General features: G+C 42.6%; 1 protein-coding gene across 3 annotated transcripts; it reads right to left on the reverse strand.

Annotated features, from left to right (window-relative positions):
* On the reverse strand, positions 1–15,380 carry srrm1 (serine/arginine repetitive matrix 1). Of its 3 annotated transcripts, none has more exons than XM_017707785.2 (17): positions 15,296–15,380; positions 14,367–14,456; positions 12,874–12,996; positions 9,773–9,943; positions 9,322–9,410; positions 9,012–9,200; positions 8,665–8,862; positions 8,417–8,533; positions 7,342–7,517; positions 6,709–6,789; positions 4,491–4,577; positions 4,129–4,273; positions 3,506–3,592; positions 2,493–2,906; positions 1,878–2,100; positions 1,607–1,783; positions 1–886 (listed from the first exon to the last, which is right to left on the reverse strand). In XM_017707785.2, the coding sequence occupies exons 1-17, from the start codon at positions 15,314–15,316 to the stop codon at positions 779–781; spliced, it is 2,496 nt and encodes an 831-aa protein (XP_017563274.1). In that variant the 5' UTR covers positions 15,317–15,380; the 3' UTR covers positions 1–778. The 3 variants fall into 3 exon arrangements, with proteins under 3 accessions (XP_017563274.1, XP_017563276.1, XP_017563275.1); XM_017707786.2 differs by having other exon boundaries at positions 718–879; XM_017707787.2 differs by lacking the exons at positions 12,874–12,996; positions 14,367–14,456; positions 15,296–15,380 and adding an exon at positions 12,436–12,660.
* Positions 15,381–16,514: the final 1,134 nt, after the last annotated feature.

The following is a 16,514-nucleotide window of genomic DNA, read 5'->3' on the forward strand; positions in this document are numbered from 1 at the left end:
TGAAAGCATATCCTTCCTTTTAATGTGACTTTTTCAAAGCCAGATATTTCTGCAAGGTTCAACAACTTGAAACAACTTAAAGTTACAAAAGAGTGGGGCAGCGAGAAAAAAAAAAAAGAAAAGAAAAAGACGCCAACAGACGTTGCTCATTTGTTCTCCATTTTCCAGAGCGACACGCTGCAGCACAGCACGGCCACAGAAAGCCGCACAACGCTCACTGACAAAGGCGGCGGCCCCGTAGGTTTTACTGTACAGTTCATGCACACAGGAGGACAAACACATGGACGTCTGCTGCTGCTCATGCGATCTGAAATCCCAACACTCCCAGACCGAAAAAAAAAGAAAAGAAAAAAAAAGTAAACATCAAATAAAACCCCACTTCTTCAACGGTGAAGTTACAAGGGAATCTATCTAAAGGCTGACTCAAAACCGCCAAGCTCAGAACTGTTAACAGCATCTCCTTACGGCTGCAAGTGAAAATATTGGTTGCAAAGAAATGTGGAAGAAAAGGAGGAGGGGATTATTCATTTTTTTGTATATGCATGTCATTTTCCAGTGGGCGAAAAGGAAAACAAAAGATCATGCTGTAAGAGGAGGGGAAAAAAAAAAAAAAACAAAAAAAGCTAAAAACCCGCTCAACACAAATTGAAGAAAACATTCATCAAAAAAAAAAAAAAAAAAAAAAAAAAAAAAAACTCAATCCTAGGAGGAATTTGAACAATTTGTACATTCTAAAGCAAAACCAACATCAAAATGGTTTAAAATCAGGAAAAGGTTCTCAGGATTGGGATGGGGACATCTGGGCTTTCCTCATGGAGCGCAAGGCTTTCTCTCTCAGGTGCTTCTCCAGGTCATCCAGACTGTCGTCTACTTCACTCTCTGATTCCTTCAAGAAAGGTAGCATTAATCAAAGTCTGCTTCGTCACAGAAAGACCACGTTAAACGTGTTACAGGATCTAAATTATACCGATTGTTCTCAGCACTCTGGCCTAAAACTACCATTTAATGTCATCTATAGCGTTGTGTAATATTCTGTGGCACAGCATTATATCCCTCAGGCTCACCCGTTGGACAGAACTCCACATCCTATTGGTTTACAGTTTTGTGTCCCGAGACAGAGGAACCGTGCGTAACACAAGCAAATAGGAGCTGTTATGTTTATAATGTTCAATCCAAACGTGAAGCCACTCTACAATTTCAGCTCAGCCACTTTGTAGTGATGTGTTTCTCCAGCTCGCACTTTGATATCACTGTCTCAACCGCATATTAATCCCCAGTTTGAGCTTTCGCTACTCATAAAAGCACAAACGGGTGTGGTCCTGTAAATTTTTGTGGCATGTGATCTGAGGAGATCTTGGAATTTAAGTTTCTTATTTGCAGCACAAACTCGTTATGTGCCATCCTCTCTCTTTGCCCACACTAGACGTTCTGTGACAAACCGATGTTAAGCTTCTGATGCCCTCAGTTTCAGAAATCTGTTAGGATTTTAAAAGACGTGTAGTGCACACTTAGCCTAAGGCATCACATCTGTGTGTCTGTTTAACTGAATCTTTACTAAGAATGCATCCAAGTTCACCTTTAGTAAATTAGAAAATGCCTACTTCACCTTTTTCTGATCAGAATCGGGGTCTCCCTCAACGCGGACGTTCTCCAGCCCTTCTCCTGCCGGTCCTGCACCTCCCTTCTCCTTCTTATGCTTCTTGTGCTTCTTGTGTTTTTTCTCTTTCTTGTGTTTCTTTTCCTTCTTCTTCTTCTTTTTCTTTCCACCGTCTATGTCAGAGTTCTGAAGGATTATGTGGAAAAGAAATTGCTTTTAATTCACCCAACCATTGAAGTTAACAGAATTGGGACATCAACAGGGTTAGGGTTTAGCGTACCTTGTTAGGGGAGGGGCTGGGAGAGGCGCTGCTGGCCTTCTTGGCTGGAGGTGGAGGGGAGCCGCTTGCTGAGCGGGTGGGAGAGGGAGAGGGGGATGCAGAGGCAGGAGCTGGGCGTTTCTGGGCTCCGGAAGCAGCTGCTGAGGATGCTGGGAATGGAGAGGGAGAGGCCGAGCGTGAACGAGATGCAGGTCTCCTCACTGGCCGGGGGCTCTCAGAGCTTCTGCAGAAAGACAAAGGACAAGGAGAAAATCTTACAGCACAGAATTTTGCAAAATTAAAACAATTAGGGTAAATAACACTGACAGCATAAATGTTTTAACTGTCAATCTTAAATGGTCATTTAAATTTTTTGCTTAGATTTGACATTCGTACTTGAGTGACCTTTATCGGTCATTAACAATATGAACACATGTCCTCAAATGACCTGCATGCAGCCTTTTTTTTTTTTTTTTTAAAATCAACAGCACCATATGCATGATCAATATTAACTGCAACAAAAAACCTGCTTATTGTTCCAAATATTAAATCAATACCACATAATTCAACAGCAGTATACATGCAAGCAATTGTTCTATCATTTGAACAAAAACACACAAATTCTCAGACAAGTACCTTTGTGTTTTGCGTGGCTCTGGTGTGCGGGACACCCGGCGGATGGGTCTGTTACGAGTGGGAGACTGCTGCCGTCTCTGTGGAGAAGAGCTAGATGGTGGATATCTGGCCTGTGGGCTGGCTGAGCCTCGGGCTGCGCGGCCCTGAGCTGGAGAAGAGCGCGAATCCCTGCCCTGCCGAGCGGCAGGGGGAAGCAGAGGGCTCCGGCGGTGGCGGGGAGGAGGGGAGGCAGAGGAGGGTGGGCTACGCCTCTTGCCTGGGCTACCGCCGCCACGACTGCGTTTGGGGGAGCGAGAGGTGGAGGGCCGTATCTTCGGGGCTGGGAGGGGAGAGGGACTGTAGCGGCGCTGTATGGGGGGTGAATAGCGCCTCGGGGATGGGGAGCGCCGACGAGGAGGAGGGGGTGAGGGAGATCTGAAAAAGAAGAAGAAAAATTGAGTCTCTAGGTGTCAAATTGGAAATGAAGTCCATAAAGCGTCCTGAATCATCCAGGCTGGGCTGCTTTGAATTCGGTCTTAACTGACTTTCCTTTTTAACTGTTCAAAGAAACAGTTGCTCCAAAACATTAAATGCACGGTTTTATACTCTTACTCCAATTGTACTTTATCAGCTCATATGATTAGCATCTAAAAGTAACAGAAGGGTACGTTTCACCAATTGGTACTGTGCAAACTGCATGTCTAAATCACACATCATAAACCATGTAATGTTAAGCAAACCTCTGAGTGTATTGATAAAATTATACCAAAAAAATACACAGTACAAACTCAAACTTCTACAACTATAATGAGCAATGTGACAGTTTTGTCCAAACAAGTAAATTTTAAATCAAATCAGTAAATTTTTTTTGTGTGTAAATTTGAACTATTCCTTCAAACAGCTGTCATACCAAATAGTTTACCCATGCTGTTAAGTCAATTCAATTGATACGTGTGGGGAAAAAAAAAAGCAAAAAAAAAAAAAAAAACCCCTCATCAGGTTTAGAGGTTGAAATGAACTAAACGAAACATTACCTGCGTCTGGGAGGAGGGGATGGAGATCTGCGCCGTCTGGCTGGGGAAGGAGAGCGATGACGCCGAGGTGACGGAGATCGTCTCTTTCTGCATTAAACAGAGTGTGACAATAGAATTTAAGCCTCACTGAGCAGAACATTTAAAATCTCTGTCCCATGCCCAAGCACGTTTGTCCAACTGTTTTGACTACTGCGATCACTCTGTACAGTGGCCAAGCTCGGAATACAAACATGACGTCAGCTGTGTCACTGTCCCACTTTTCAATTGACCTCAGAATATTTGGGTTTGTAACTGGTCTGGTTCTCAATAATGAGAATGCAAATTGTAGTTGGCAACGCTGAGCTGTGCAAGAACACTTTTCTTCAACATGAAAAGTTGGCATTTTAACGTCAAGCCCACAGGCCAGCAGGGGAGCGGGGAAGGGAAACGACTGTCCTCGTGCAAGGTACAAGGCAACTGAGCATAGAGTACATGCTTAGTCCACTTGCTACTAAGTGAGAACAATGTTACAGTATCTGCCTTTAAGCACATGGAGAAATTTAGGAAATAAAAGGAGCTGATCTGAAATTTGATCTTGGCATCTGCCGTAACTTTTTAACAGACAAATTGATCTCACAATCTACCTTGGGGATGGATCTCTGTGTCGTCTCCTTGGTGATGCTGGCGAGTGGCTCCGCCTCCTCCTGATCTCACCATTTCGGGCTGCTGGCCCTCTGCCCAGCCTCTTGGGTCCTTCCTCCTCTGAAGACGATGAGGATGATCCAGTCTCTGAAAACATAAATGACAACGAAGAGACAGAAGCCTGCATTAATATCAGCTTATTCCTACTGTAACGTACGCATGAGAAACACCTGAATGAGGGGATCAAAAAGCAGCACACTGATCACGAGATGGGCAGAGGCAGACACAGGCACACCACAGGTGAAGACAGTGTGTGAGGTGTGGATGGTGGGGGAAAAAACAAAATTATTTAATCAGTGACAACCTGAAGATGACTGCTGATTCTGCCTGCGATACTGCCGTCGCTGCTGAACAGAATCGGCCGCAGCACCCTTCCCCACCTTATCCTCCTCTGAAATGCAAAGCAGTGAGGGGTCTATTCAGTGCTCAAGAAAAGGCAACAGTACACACTACCCAACCAGCCTACATACACACAAATTATATTATAAATTATATTCTAACCCTTTTATTTTTATATATATATATATATATATATATATATATATATATATATATATATATATATATATATATATATATAAAAAATCATATACACTAATGAGCCCTCATCCTTAATAAGGAAAAAGAGGCATACACAGAACCTTTCAGGGTTGTAGCATTCTATACCACAATATACACTCACTGGCCACTTTATTAGGTACTATTAGGTACTGCTAGTAAAAGGTCGGACCCCCTTTTGCCTTCAGAACTGCCTTAATTCTTCATGGCAGACTTTCAACAAAGTGTTGGAAACGTTCCTCAGAGATTCTGGTTGGTTATTTGAGTTACTGTCGCCTTTCTATCATCTGGAACCAGTCTGCCCGTTCTCCTCTGACCTCTCACATCAACAAGGCATTTTCGTCCACACAACTGACCGCTCACTGGATATTTCCTCTTTTTCGGACCGTTCTCTGTAAACCCTAGAGATGGTTGTGCGTGAAAACCCCAGTAGATCAGCAGTTTCTGAAATACTCAGACCAGCCCGTCTGGCACCAACAACCACGCCACGTTCGAAGTCCCTTAAATCCCCTTTCTTCCCCGTTCTGACGCTCGGTCTGCACTTCAGTAAATTGTCTTGACCACCTCTACATGCCTAAATGCACGGAGTTGCAGCCATGTGATTGGCCGATTAGCTATTTGTGTTAACAAGCAACCAAACCTAATAAGCCTAATAAAGTGGCCGGTGAGTGTACTCTTCTATGGACCATACAGTGTAACCTGTGGATGGCACAGCTGTAAGGAACAGGATCAGTGCTATGGTCCTGTACTTGATCACTGCTGTCTTGCACATTTTAGTCTCATCTCTGCTCTAACACACCCACTTCAACTCAGGGGTTGTATATAAGCTGGTTAGTTGGATCAGGCCCGTTGCACCGTGATGCTCCTGGAGGAACATAATTTCACTCCACTGTGCAGATTAGATGGAACGACAAAAGCCTCTTAACCTTGACACTTCACATGGCCACAATACTCAATTGACCCATTAAACCTAACAAAAGGTTTTGGTTCTAGTTATTAGAATGCAAGTAGCTCCCTCTTGTGGACAATCTTGTTAAAACATGAACAAGTATGCAAGAGAGCTGAAGGTTTTAGAGAAACTTTTTGTCTCAAGATCTGACCGGTGAAGATAAGAGTAAATCTTAATTTGGGAATCCAAAAATATTTTTTCTATATATCACCCCCAAACATTGAAACTTATGACATTCACCCCCTCTGGAGGAAACACAAATTTGGCCTCGTTTTGAAGAACACACCCAAAGGTACACACTGTTAAGAAGTGTTTGTGCCAGCGGCTATTACGCAACACTCCTGCTCTGTTACGACCGAGATCTCACTTGTTCGGAAAAATCTTTTCTTTTGATTTTAACTCGACAGTTGTAGACTTTTATTTATATATTATATATAAATAAAAAGATTGATTCTTGCAACCGACCATAGTGCACAGCCGAAACAAACACAATCAAAACAATCAAGCCTGTAATACAGTCCCGGGTCTCTGACATGCTTTACATCCTCCAAAAAAACAAACAAAAAAAAACAAAAAACAACAAACAAAAAAAACCCCTAGGAGTAACTAAATAACTACACTGATCGATCAAATCCTTACAACATCATAGCACAGAGGTCAACAATCCCACTTCTAGAGAAATCACTGACCTGCTCACTTTAAAAGTTTCTGTTGCATTAGTGCCAAACAAACATGATAACGTCCTGGGCGGTGGTACCATTAAATAGTAGAACCATCAAATTCTTCAGTTGTGGTTACAATGTACCTCATGATTAATTTAGGTTTTTAGTTTTAATGCTATTCAAATTGTTAAATGAGTGCTGCAATAAGCGAAGAGAGCTGATAAATTCAAGGTAAAGCATTCAGTTCGGCATAAGAACATGTATATTGCAGTCTGCACCAAACTGCATACACATCTGACCAACAAGTGCTACATGCTATACACACACACACACACACACACACACACACTCACCTGATTCAGATATGTCTGATCGTCTGGGTTTGGGAGCAGGAGATGGCGATTCATTTCGTCCACCAGCACGGCGCTTTGGACCTGAAATGACACGAGGCAGTTTTACTCACAGCACAGCAGAATGTTGCTTCAACACGAGCAAGAAAATGAGCACACATTAAAGAGTGTTGTGTTAAACGCTCGTATTCGGTTGGTTTCAGTGAACTAAACCAAAAATCTGAGTGCCTGACATAACTGATCCTGTTCTTTTCTCAAGGTGTTCATGCACAGCTATTTACTATACAATAACACTACCTAATGGATACAGGAACGTAATAGCACTCACTCTCACTGTAATGATACAGTATACTTGTACAACAAAGCAAAAACTGATCAACTGGCTGGTTTTCTATGTTATTATCTGTAAAGTGCAAAAGGGGTTCCCTAAAGGAAACTGGTGGGCATTTAATGAAGACTTACTAACTGGCAGACTATATTTTTTCTCCACTTTCAGGCAACAAAGTAGGGAATCGGGCACTAAAATCCAACATGAGTAAAGAGGGGGTAGCGGTGTCTGTTTTTTGAGACCCATCTTCAATGGGTTTGTATTACATGTGGGACAGTGATATTCACTTGATCACTTGTATGTGTTACCTGACGGACTGATCTCAGGGCCTGCAGGGCTGCGGCGTCTTCTGGACGGGCTCGAGGGTGGCTCAGCGTGGCGCGGCTGTTTTCTGGGTGGTGTGACTGATCCCCTTTTCACCGGTCTCTTGTGGGGTGAGCGTGAGGAGGAGCTGCCCGAGGATGACCGAGAACGAGAGCGCCGCCTTGTGCAGAAAAAAAACGAGGGACCGTTAAAACCAGTGGGTTTTTGATCATAAGCACGACATGACTGGATGCTAGCATCAGCATCCCTTTTAAATGAATTAGGACGGTGGTTCCCAACAAAAGATATCCGTTTTTAGCTCACAGGTGATCAATCTTGGACAGGTTTGGTTCCAACCCTAACCTGCGACCATTTGAGCCAGTTCATAAAGGACTTCAGAAGCATTTAAATATTTTATATAAACATGTATATTGTAGGTGTGTGAAAACTTTCCAGGATATTAGATTTCTAGGACCAGAGTTTACAGCCCTAGAGCTCAGCAAGGCTAACCAGAGACCTGACACAGAGCGAATGCATTTGAGTAATGCAAAATTGCAGGTTTTTGCATACAGGAAGTCTACCCATACATACAAAGAATATGCCTGGGAAATGGTCCATCAATGTGCAGATGTGCATAAACCTGGTTATATTCACACAGAATAGGATCTACAAGACAGAGCTAAAATAATTCACAAGCTCATGTCATTTCATTCCAGCACCATCTATAACAGAAATTCTCCAGTTTGACTAGGAGCATGACAAAGTAATCATTAACCATATATGCTGCTGTGCAAAGGACCAATTTTGTTTTACTGGAAATATTTAGTGTCAATTACGTTTTAGTTTTTACTGTGAATGGCTTATTTGTTGTGGACAATGGTATGCAGATGTTGAGTAAAACAAGGAGTATGAATGAACGCAAAATCAGTTGTCACGTTTATGCTGTTCTAATATTTAAACAATTTATGCAGCGATCTAAGCCCTTGATATACATGTACGTTAGCTAATGTAAGCTAACTAACACACTTGGCAAGCGCTCCCATCACATTAAAAAATATTCAGTTTAACTCCTGCATATACCTGCGTGCAGGTGAGCGGCTACGTCTGTGTCTGGGGGGAGGGGGCCGCCTAGGAGGGCTCCTGCGTCTGGGAGACATGCGCCTCCTTGGACTTGGTTTGCGTCGTGGGGAATATGACCTGGAACGAGGAGAGAAGAATCCATGCAAGGCAAGTACTACTCACAACTGCTCTCTACACTGCTGTGAAATGAACTATGTGGTGCCAAACTTGGTTACTAAAGTCTCACCAAGATTTGTGACTCTCCTTACCTGGAGCGGGACCTGTGGCGTCGTCGGGGACGTGGTGAACGAGACCGGGAACGATGGCGTGGGCGATCTCGTCGTCCGTCCTTTTCCCGATCCCTGTCTCGTGCTTTCAGCTTTTCTTCTGTTTTCGTGATTTTCTCCGGAGACGCATCCTTTGCGGTCTCGGACACTGAATCCGGCTTCACCTCACCTACAAGGTCACTGCACGAGCAGAGTGGAAATGGGCTATAAAACTTTGTCTGGCTGACTGCAGGCAACAGAGTTTTTAATCAGAGTATTCTGTTCAAGCTCCTAACACAGCTGAGCAAGAGCGCTCAGAAGACACTGATTTGCTGGTGCTGTCAAATTACCTTGTAGAGGAAGCCTCCTGAACGAGAGGTTCTGCCTTAGAGCGCTCTGACTGGTCAGGCTCTGGCTGAGGTTCATCTTTGTGATTTGGCGGGCTTGGAGGGGGCGAGGCGGCAGGGCTGGGTTTACGACGAGGGGAACGTGAGTGACTGCGCTTCCTTTCTCGCTTTGCTGGGGAACGAGATTTCCTCCTGGCATCAAAGGGTCAAATATTGAAACAAGTACCAACGTTGAAAACGTACCGATTTTACAGCATTAATTATTTGAAAGGGGACAAAGAACCATCTAATGTTAACGTTAACTCAAACACACCGTTTAGGGCTCTTAGACCTCTCTTTGCTCTCCTTCTCCTTTTTATCTTCGTCCATTTTCTTCAAAGAGGCCAGCTTTTCCTGCTCAATCTATTACAATAAAAACAGATAAAGGCCCATTAATATTAACCACAAAGTTAAGTGAAAAGTAGAAAGCAGGACCTCACTCAGTGAGAACTTAAGCGAAGGCTACCCAGTACAACAGTGAATTAGAACCATCTTTTTTTTTAAACAATGAATAATTCTTATTTTAGCTTAAGTTAGTTACTCAGATTACTGAGAACCCCTACTTTGATCTCTTTAACGTTTGATTTCTCAGATTTAAATAAATAAACAACATTTCTCAATTCAAAAGTTAGAGAGCCCAGGATTTTCTTCAGTCCTGGCTCTTGGCAGCAGTAAAGGTAGGTCTCAACTTACTCCAGCCAGATAACCTGCTCTCTCTCTCTCACCTGTCTCTGCTTGATCTCCTCCTTTTTCTGCTCCAGGAAGGCAGATGGGATGCCGGCGATGTTCTCTTGGGCACTAAGCAGCAGAGGCCAGAGGTCCTTCATGAACTCTCGAGCGTTCTTTCCATTCAGAAAACCAGTCAAGTTGATCTGCATCATCTTACCATCTGGATTCTGCAACACACACACCAAGGACGGAGAGAATGGAAAACAGACAGCTTAATACAGAGATGAAATGAGAAAGAGCAAAAGGATGGGCTCTGATGGCCAATCCTAACATTTATCCTCTCTAAATACAATCAGGAAACAAATACTTATGGAAAGTCCAAAATAAACACTTTGTATTAGGAAACAGGCGCTGCTGTCTTTTCCTACGCTCTGACTCGGCTCTGACCGATTGTCCAAGTGGCTTGAATTCAAGCTCATTTAGAATCAAAGAGAAAACTAAGAGGCTCCCTCAAATGCATGCATTACTTATTTTCTGGTCTTAAAAACCACCTTCCTTGTAGACAAAAATAATAAACAAATAAACAAATAAATAAATAAATAAAAAAGAGCAAATAAAATAGTGAGACCAGAGCTTTGATTGCAAGACCCATCCCCACCTCTAGGCTATTTTAAAAGTTTGCCTCTCCTTTTACTTCCCCTACTGTTGTGACACAGCAACAATAAATCCACAATACAGAGTGTGTCAAAACCCCACAAAGCAAGTACAGTCCCGGTGTCTTCAGTGTGCGCATCCTGCAGGCTCTGCGGGTTCGGGGAGGGGGATTGGAGCACCCGCCACTCCTGCACAGACAGGGACGCTCCACTGGCTTGCTTCCGCCTCCCTACTGCTTGTGACTCAACCACCTTGAGTATAATGTTATATCATTTATCTAAATTGCAAGAGACGAACAAGCAATAATGAGTACACATAGCATGTAAAAATGGGTTTTTATTTTTCAATCAATCTAAGTCAAGAGCAGAAAGGAAAAGTAAGGAGGTAAACTGACCAATAAAGTCTACAGCAGGGTTCCTCTAAACTGGTTCTGGAAGGCTGGTGTCCTGCATATTTTGGTGCCTTCAGTGACCAAACACACCTGATTTAATTCACCTGTTAACTGTCAAGTTCATTGGGTGTGCTTGAGAACGAAAACCACCAAACAGCGCTTGACGCAGACCCTCCATGACCAGATTTAAAGAACCCTGGTCTACAGTATAAGATACCAATCATATGATATTGCTGGCTTTCAACATTAAGATATAGTTACAGAAAATAGGCAATTTTCTACTGGAAGGGAGAGTATGTATACATTTGTTTGTTTTTTTTTCTGTTAGACTGAAGAAGGCTGATTGAGACAAGACGATACCTTTATGGAGTCCTCACCACAGTAACTGAAGACTCAAAACCAACTTTAGACAGTAATCAAAGAAAGGAGACTGGCTTAAACAGGAAAACTGTCTTAACTTCTAACACAAACCAACAAGGTAGGTAAAAATAAAGCATTTCAACTAAGGATGCACTGTGCCATTTTCCTAAGTAACACAATGCAATGCTGTTCCTTCACTGTCTAATAGAAACGTCCAATTAAAATGGTTAAAATAGCATCGTACAAAATCTGGTGTTAAATAAGATTACTTTAAACAGACAGCTGTCAAAGTTACACTACCGTTCAAAAGTTTGAAATCACAGGGCATGCTAATCACTACGACTTTATATACGAGAGGAGATGCAGCCATTTCGGCCACTGAAGCGGTATAACCAAAAACGGCCAAAATGAGAGAGGAAAAAATAAACCGTTGAATATTAAATATTTAGTGATTTAATAAGCTTCTGGGACATTAGACAAGCAATTTATAATAAATGTTTATGCTGAGTATTAGGAGGAGGCACCACACCCAAGAACTTCACCACTACAGGTTTGATGCAACCCGAAAACACGACCTTCTGCCCGATACGCCGAATACAACAAAAAAAAAGAAAACAGACGGGAAAATCCGGTTTTCGGATTCAACCAAGGATTCTAACTTCAATGCATTGCTAACTGAAATAAGTTCAACGTAACTAATTTAATGTACGCTTAAACGTCACAAATGACAGACTATATGTATTTTAACACGGTTTAGTCAATATTTCAAGTATTCTGGGAACACCAATAACTCACTGAAGGATGATTAATATCCAAGAACTATTTCTTTATGATGTGTTTGATTAAAGTGCCTTGTGATTTGATCAACACCGGAAATGTGAGGCATTCAATACATTCTAATTATATGAATGTTTTGCAGTCATTTTAGAATCAACCACAGCTCTGTTAATCATTAAAAAATGCTGAAATCAATAATTATTAGAAATCTTGTGACATTACATTACGTACGTTATTGATCCTACAAGGGAAATTGGTGATTTTGCCGCCTATGATATTTTTCCATGCACCAGCAACTAAACAGGTTTTGTATTAGTGAAAACTGTGATTCCAAACTTTTAAAATGGTGATTCCAAACTTTGAACGTTAGTGTACAAGTTTTCTGCAGCAATTCATGGCTTTTCTGCTTCTGTGCCAGAAAACCCATTTGGTATTTATATTTAGAAATGTTATGGTAAATTTCAACTCTGGAATAAAGAGCAAACAACTGATTAAGTTGACACGATTCTAATGTCATAATCCCTGTTCACAACTCACCTCAAAATACAAAGTTCATCATCAAGGGAGAGTTGGGTTCAGTGAGACTTTGGGCTCAGGTGAGATCTAATTAGGTGTTGGTGCTATACTTCTGTTGCAAGGTATAACATCCATATTGGTTCAGGCCTTTTAAATCATAAATCACATCATCATTAGAAAAAAAGTGTTGTTTAGATAGATATTTTCACATTATCACAGCATCTTCAGCAAGTCCATTTGATTCTTTACCCATCTCTACCAGACAGAAGACACAAAACTGGGCCTCTCTCTTTGTGTTGCTACAGTATTCGTTCCAAGAATGATTCTAAGCACGTCTGATGCATTTTCACTCTTTTCCAATCCCTCTGCCATCCAGAGAGAGTACAAATGTACAACTACTGCAACCCTGTCTGCATGTAACCAAAGAAAGGAGGAGGAAAGTGGAATCAATGAAACTACCTTCTCCTCCAGCTGGTTGAAAACGAACTCGATGACGACGTCGTCCTCGAAGCCAAGGATCTCCGTCACTCGCTGCGTGATCCAAGGCTTGATGACCTCCAGGTTTACCTTGGTCATATCCACCTGAGAGACCAAACGTTCAGATAAGGAAACACTGAGCCCCTTTAAACAGGCTTCTGTCCAATAGACACTGTAGTCACGTCCTCATTTTGTAATCAGGGCCATGCTCTTATGCCCATATTAGGAACTCCGGGTCTAAGCTTCATTTCTCTATGGGCAGAATGAATAGGGTTTCCGGAAAATCGTCTCTATCGAGTTGAAATATGTACATTGCTACACATGAGCTAAAGCTACTGTGCACTGAATTCACATCACTGGACCGGCAGCCTCCTTAAGCAGTTTTTTAGCCCCGATAAACTGATTCCAGCTCTCAGAATATCCTAATTCCTATTTTAATCCTAGTAGCATTTTCTCAGAACATTCGCCAGCTTTTTGTTCGACTTTTCCCGGTCCACCTTAAATGGCGCAGCAGTCGTTCTCAACTGCTGTGCCATTTAAGGTGGAATGGGGAAATTCGAACAAGCAGCAGGCTAGAAAGAAGCTGACTTCAGCGTCATGGAGGGGCGTATTTTCGATCAGGAGTTTTAGCCTAACAAAATATCCCACCCAGAGGTTTTATTCACTGTTTTTATTTACCTGTAATTGTGCGCTACTGTAGAAGATAAGAAAGCACAGCTCGTCAGACCACCACCACAGCCTGCCTTAGTTTCGTGCAGCTTAGTGACATCAAATCGATGCGCAGTAGCTTTCACTCGCATGTAGTAATATTAGTTTTAAAGCTCTTTAACAACCTGTAATTTGGAGGATCCAGTGGTGTTCGGGAGAATGATGTTCACAGGACAAAACATATCAGGTTCTGAGCGTTTTAATTCAACACCGGGGGGCAATAGAGGCGACTTTTTCAAAAACCCTCTTCATTCTGCCCATAGAGAAATGAAGATTAGACCCGGAGTTCCTAATATGGGCATAACGAGGACGACTCCAGTGGTCCACATCACTGAATTTCCAAGGTTTAATCCAGTACTGCCCAATAACCTACAACAAGAAAATGTTAGTTTCCCTTTTGGCTGCATGTGTGCGCCTTAATAGGTACAAAGTCTGAAGTCCATATGAGCTCAAATCTGCACCCGGAAATTAGACACTTTTGCTGTGACTCTACAAGAGAGGTATTTGAGAGGTTCACACAAAGGATTCATCAGTTCTTACATTTACGGCATTTGGCTGGCGCTCTTATCCAGAGCGACTTACAATTTGATCACACGAGTAGACAAGGGTGCTGCTAGGAATCTTGCCCAAGGACTCTTTATTGGTATAGAGAAGGGCGTTTACCCAGGTGGGGGGTTGAACCCCAGTCTACAGCGTAGAAGGCAGAGGTGTTAACTTCTACACTAACCAACCACACCCTCACAAAAGACAAAAACAGTGCTACACACCTTTTTCTCCAGACATTCTGCAAACTTCAGCTGCTTCAGCAGCTTCTTGTGTTTGTTGCTGAAGCGATTATCTTGCTCCGCGCTCGTTCCCTGCAACGAAAAGCACAAACCATTCAAAGGAATAACTCACAAAGGCGCCGGCGCGGTCAGAAACACGTGCAGGCGGCGCTGGGCAGGAACTAAACCGGCTTTATTCGCGTTGTGGCCGTGGGGAGCCCTGGTTCCTATCAGCACCACTGTAGCTACAGAAATCAGAGTCCGTGCGTTTCTCTACGATTAACCATTTCATGTCAAACCACCCTGAACGACTTCACATCACAATGGCGGAAGTGGTTTAAAATTTTGAAAAATCGGTGGCGCCCCCCTTTAACGTTAGCCAGCCTGCTAAGCTAACGGCTTGTGGGAAACGTCGCTCGGCCACTAGTCGAGGCTGAAGTCGGCTTCCTACTCGCCCGCTTCTCGTTCCACCTTAAATGGTGCAGCAGTTACACTCTGGTGCCCCAGGCCTACGGCGCTAGCACGCAGCGGCTGCAACATTTAAGGTGGAACGGGAAAATACGAACACGAAGCTGGCGAGTAGGAAGCTGGCTTCGGCTTCGTTGCAGTTAGCCGCTTAATCGGCGCCAGACCATCATTTACACCCGCACAGCATTAACGACTTTATTGTGGCATATTATTGAGCCCCAGCGCGAGTAAGTAAACCGAAAACACCGCCAGTTAGACAAGTTCCCCGCTTATCCGACTCGTCCGCCATTTCACTCCCGCTTAGCTCACGAGCTAGCTAACCAGCTAACGAGTTAGCATCGCGCTTCTTCCACCATTACCGAACAAACGCGTGATTTATAAATAACTGAGGACAAACGAAGTGCATCCAGGTTCTCCAGTCTTCTAACTGGGCGCCGCTAATCCCACAGAACCCGTTAACTTACGCGGAAAAACCCCGCGTCCATTTCCACCGAAAGCTGCGACAAAAACCGTCCGTGGAAAACGCGCTACCGCTTCCCACAATTCGCTGCGCCTCGTGATGTCATTTACCAGACGGAGCCCGGCTGCGTCCCGATTCGCGCTCCGGAGTCCTGTGCACTCCTAGTACCTGCCGCGCACTAGTGAGGGCCCTGGCTAGTGTACACCTGTTTACTCTGCTAGAAAAACATTTAATAAGTCGCAGTAATGAAACGGTTTCCCATTACTGTGGCTTACTTACTCATAATTATGACTTAGCAGCTCAAAATAATGACTCCAACTCAAAATTATGACCTTTTCTCTAATGTTTATGTCTTATTTTCTTATAATCATAACTTAGCAGTTCATAATGACTCCATCTCAAAATTATGACCTTTTTTCTCATGATTATGACTTACTTTCTCATAATTATGACTTAGCATTTAATAGTTACAACTTACTTTCTCATAATTATGACTTAGCAGCTCATAATAATGACTCCAACTCAAAATTATGACCTTTTCTCTAATGTTTATGTCTTATTTTCTTATAATCATAACTTAGCAGTTCATAATAATGACTCCAACTCATAATTATGACCTTTTCTCTCATGATTATGACTTTCTCATGATTATGACTTAGCATCCCACGGTTATGAAGTACTGTCTCATAAGTATGACGTAGCATCTCGTAATTATGACTTAGCGACTCATAATGAGACTCTCTCAAAATTCTGAATTAGCATCTCATAGTTAATCTCATAGTTATCACTTACTTTCTCATAACTACGACTTACTTTGTACTTGCGTTATAACCATACGTGTACAATGCTTGACAATAGACAGCAATACCTATTGAAGCCAAGCTTTATTTCCTTATTGACAATGTGCATTTGAGATATTTGTATAAAAATGATTGGCAGCCTCTTCCTCTTCCTCGATCCGGTATGAGCAGCAGAGGCTTGAGCTTTTAATTAGGTCCACCAGCTGAAAACGGTCTCACGGAACAGGGACGGAGAGGAAGCCTAGCTATTCACTCATGACAGTGCAAAGTAGCGTGACAGTTAGGTATCTTACATATACACTATATCTCCAGAAGTATTCGCTCGCTATATGAAATAGCGTTTAATGAAAACAGCAAGGGAATTTTATATTTTGTGTTTTTTGTTTGGGCAATAATAAAAACAATTGATGTTTTTTTTTTGCT

Source organism: Pygocentrus nattereri, chromosome 10, assembly GCF_015220715.1.
Source record: "Pygocentrus nattereri isolate fPygNat1 chromosome 10, fPygNat1.pri, whole genome shotgun sequence".
Taxonomy (NCBI): domain Eukaryota; kingdom Metazoa; phylum Chordata; class Actinopteri; order Characiformes; family Serrasalmidae; genus Pygocentrus; species Pygocentrus nattereri.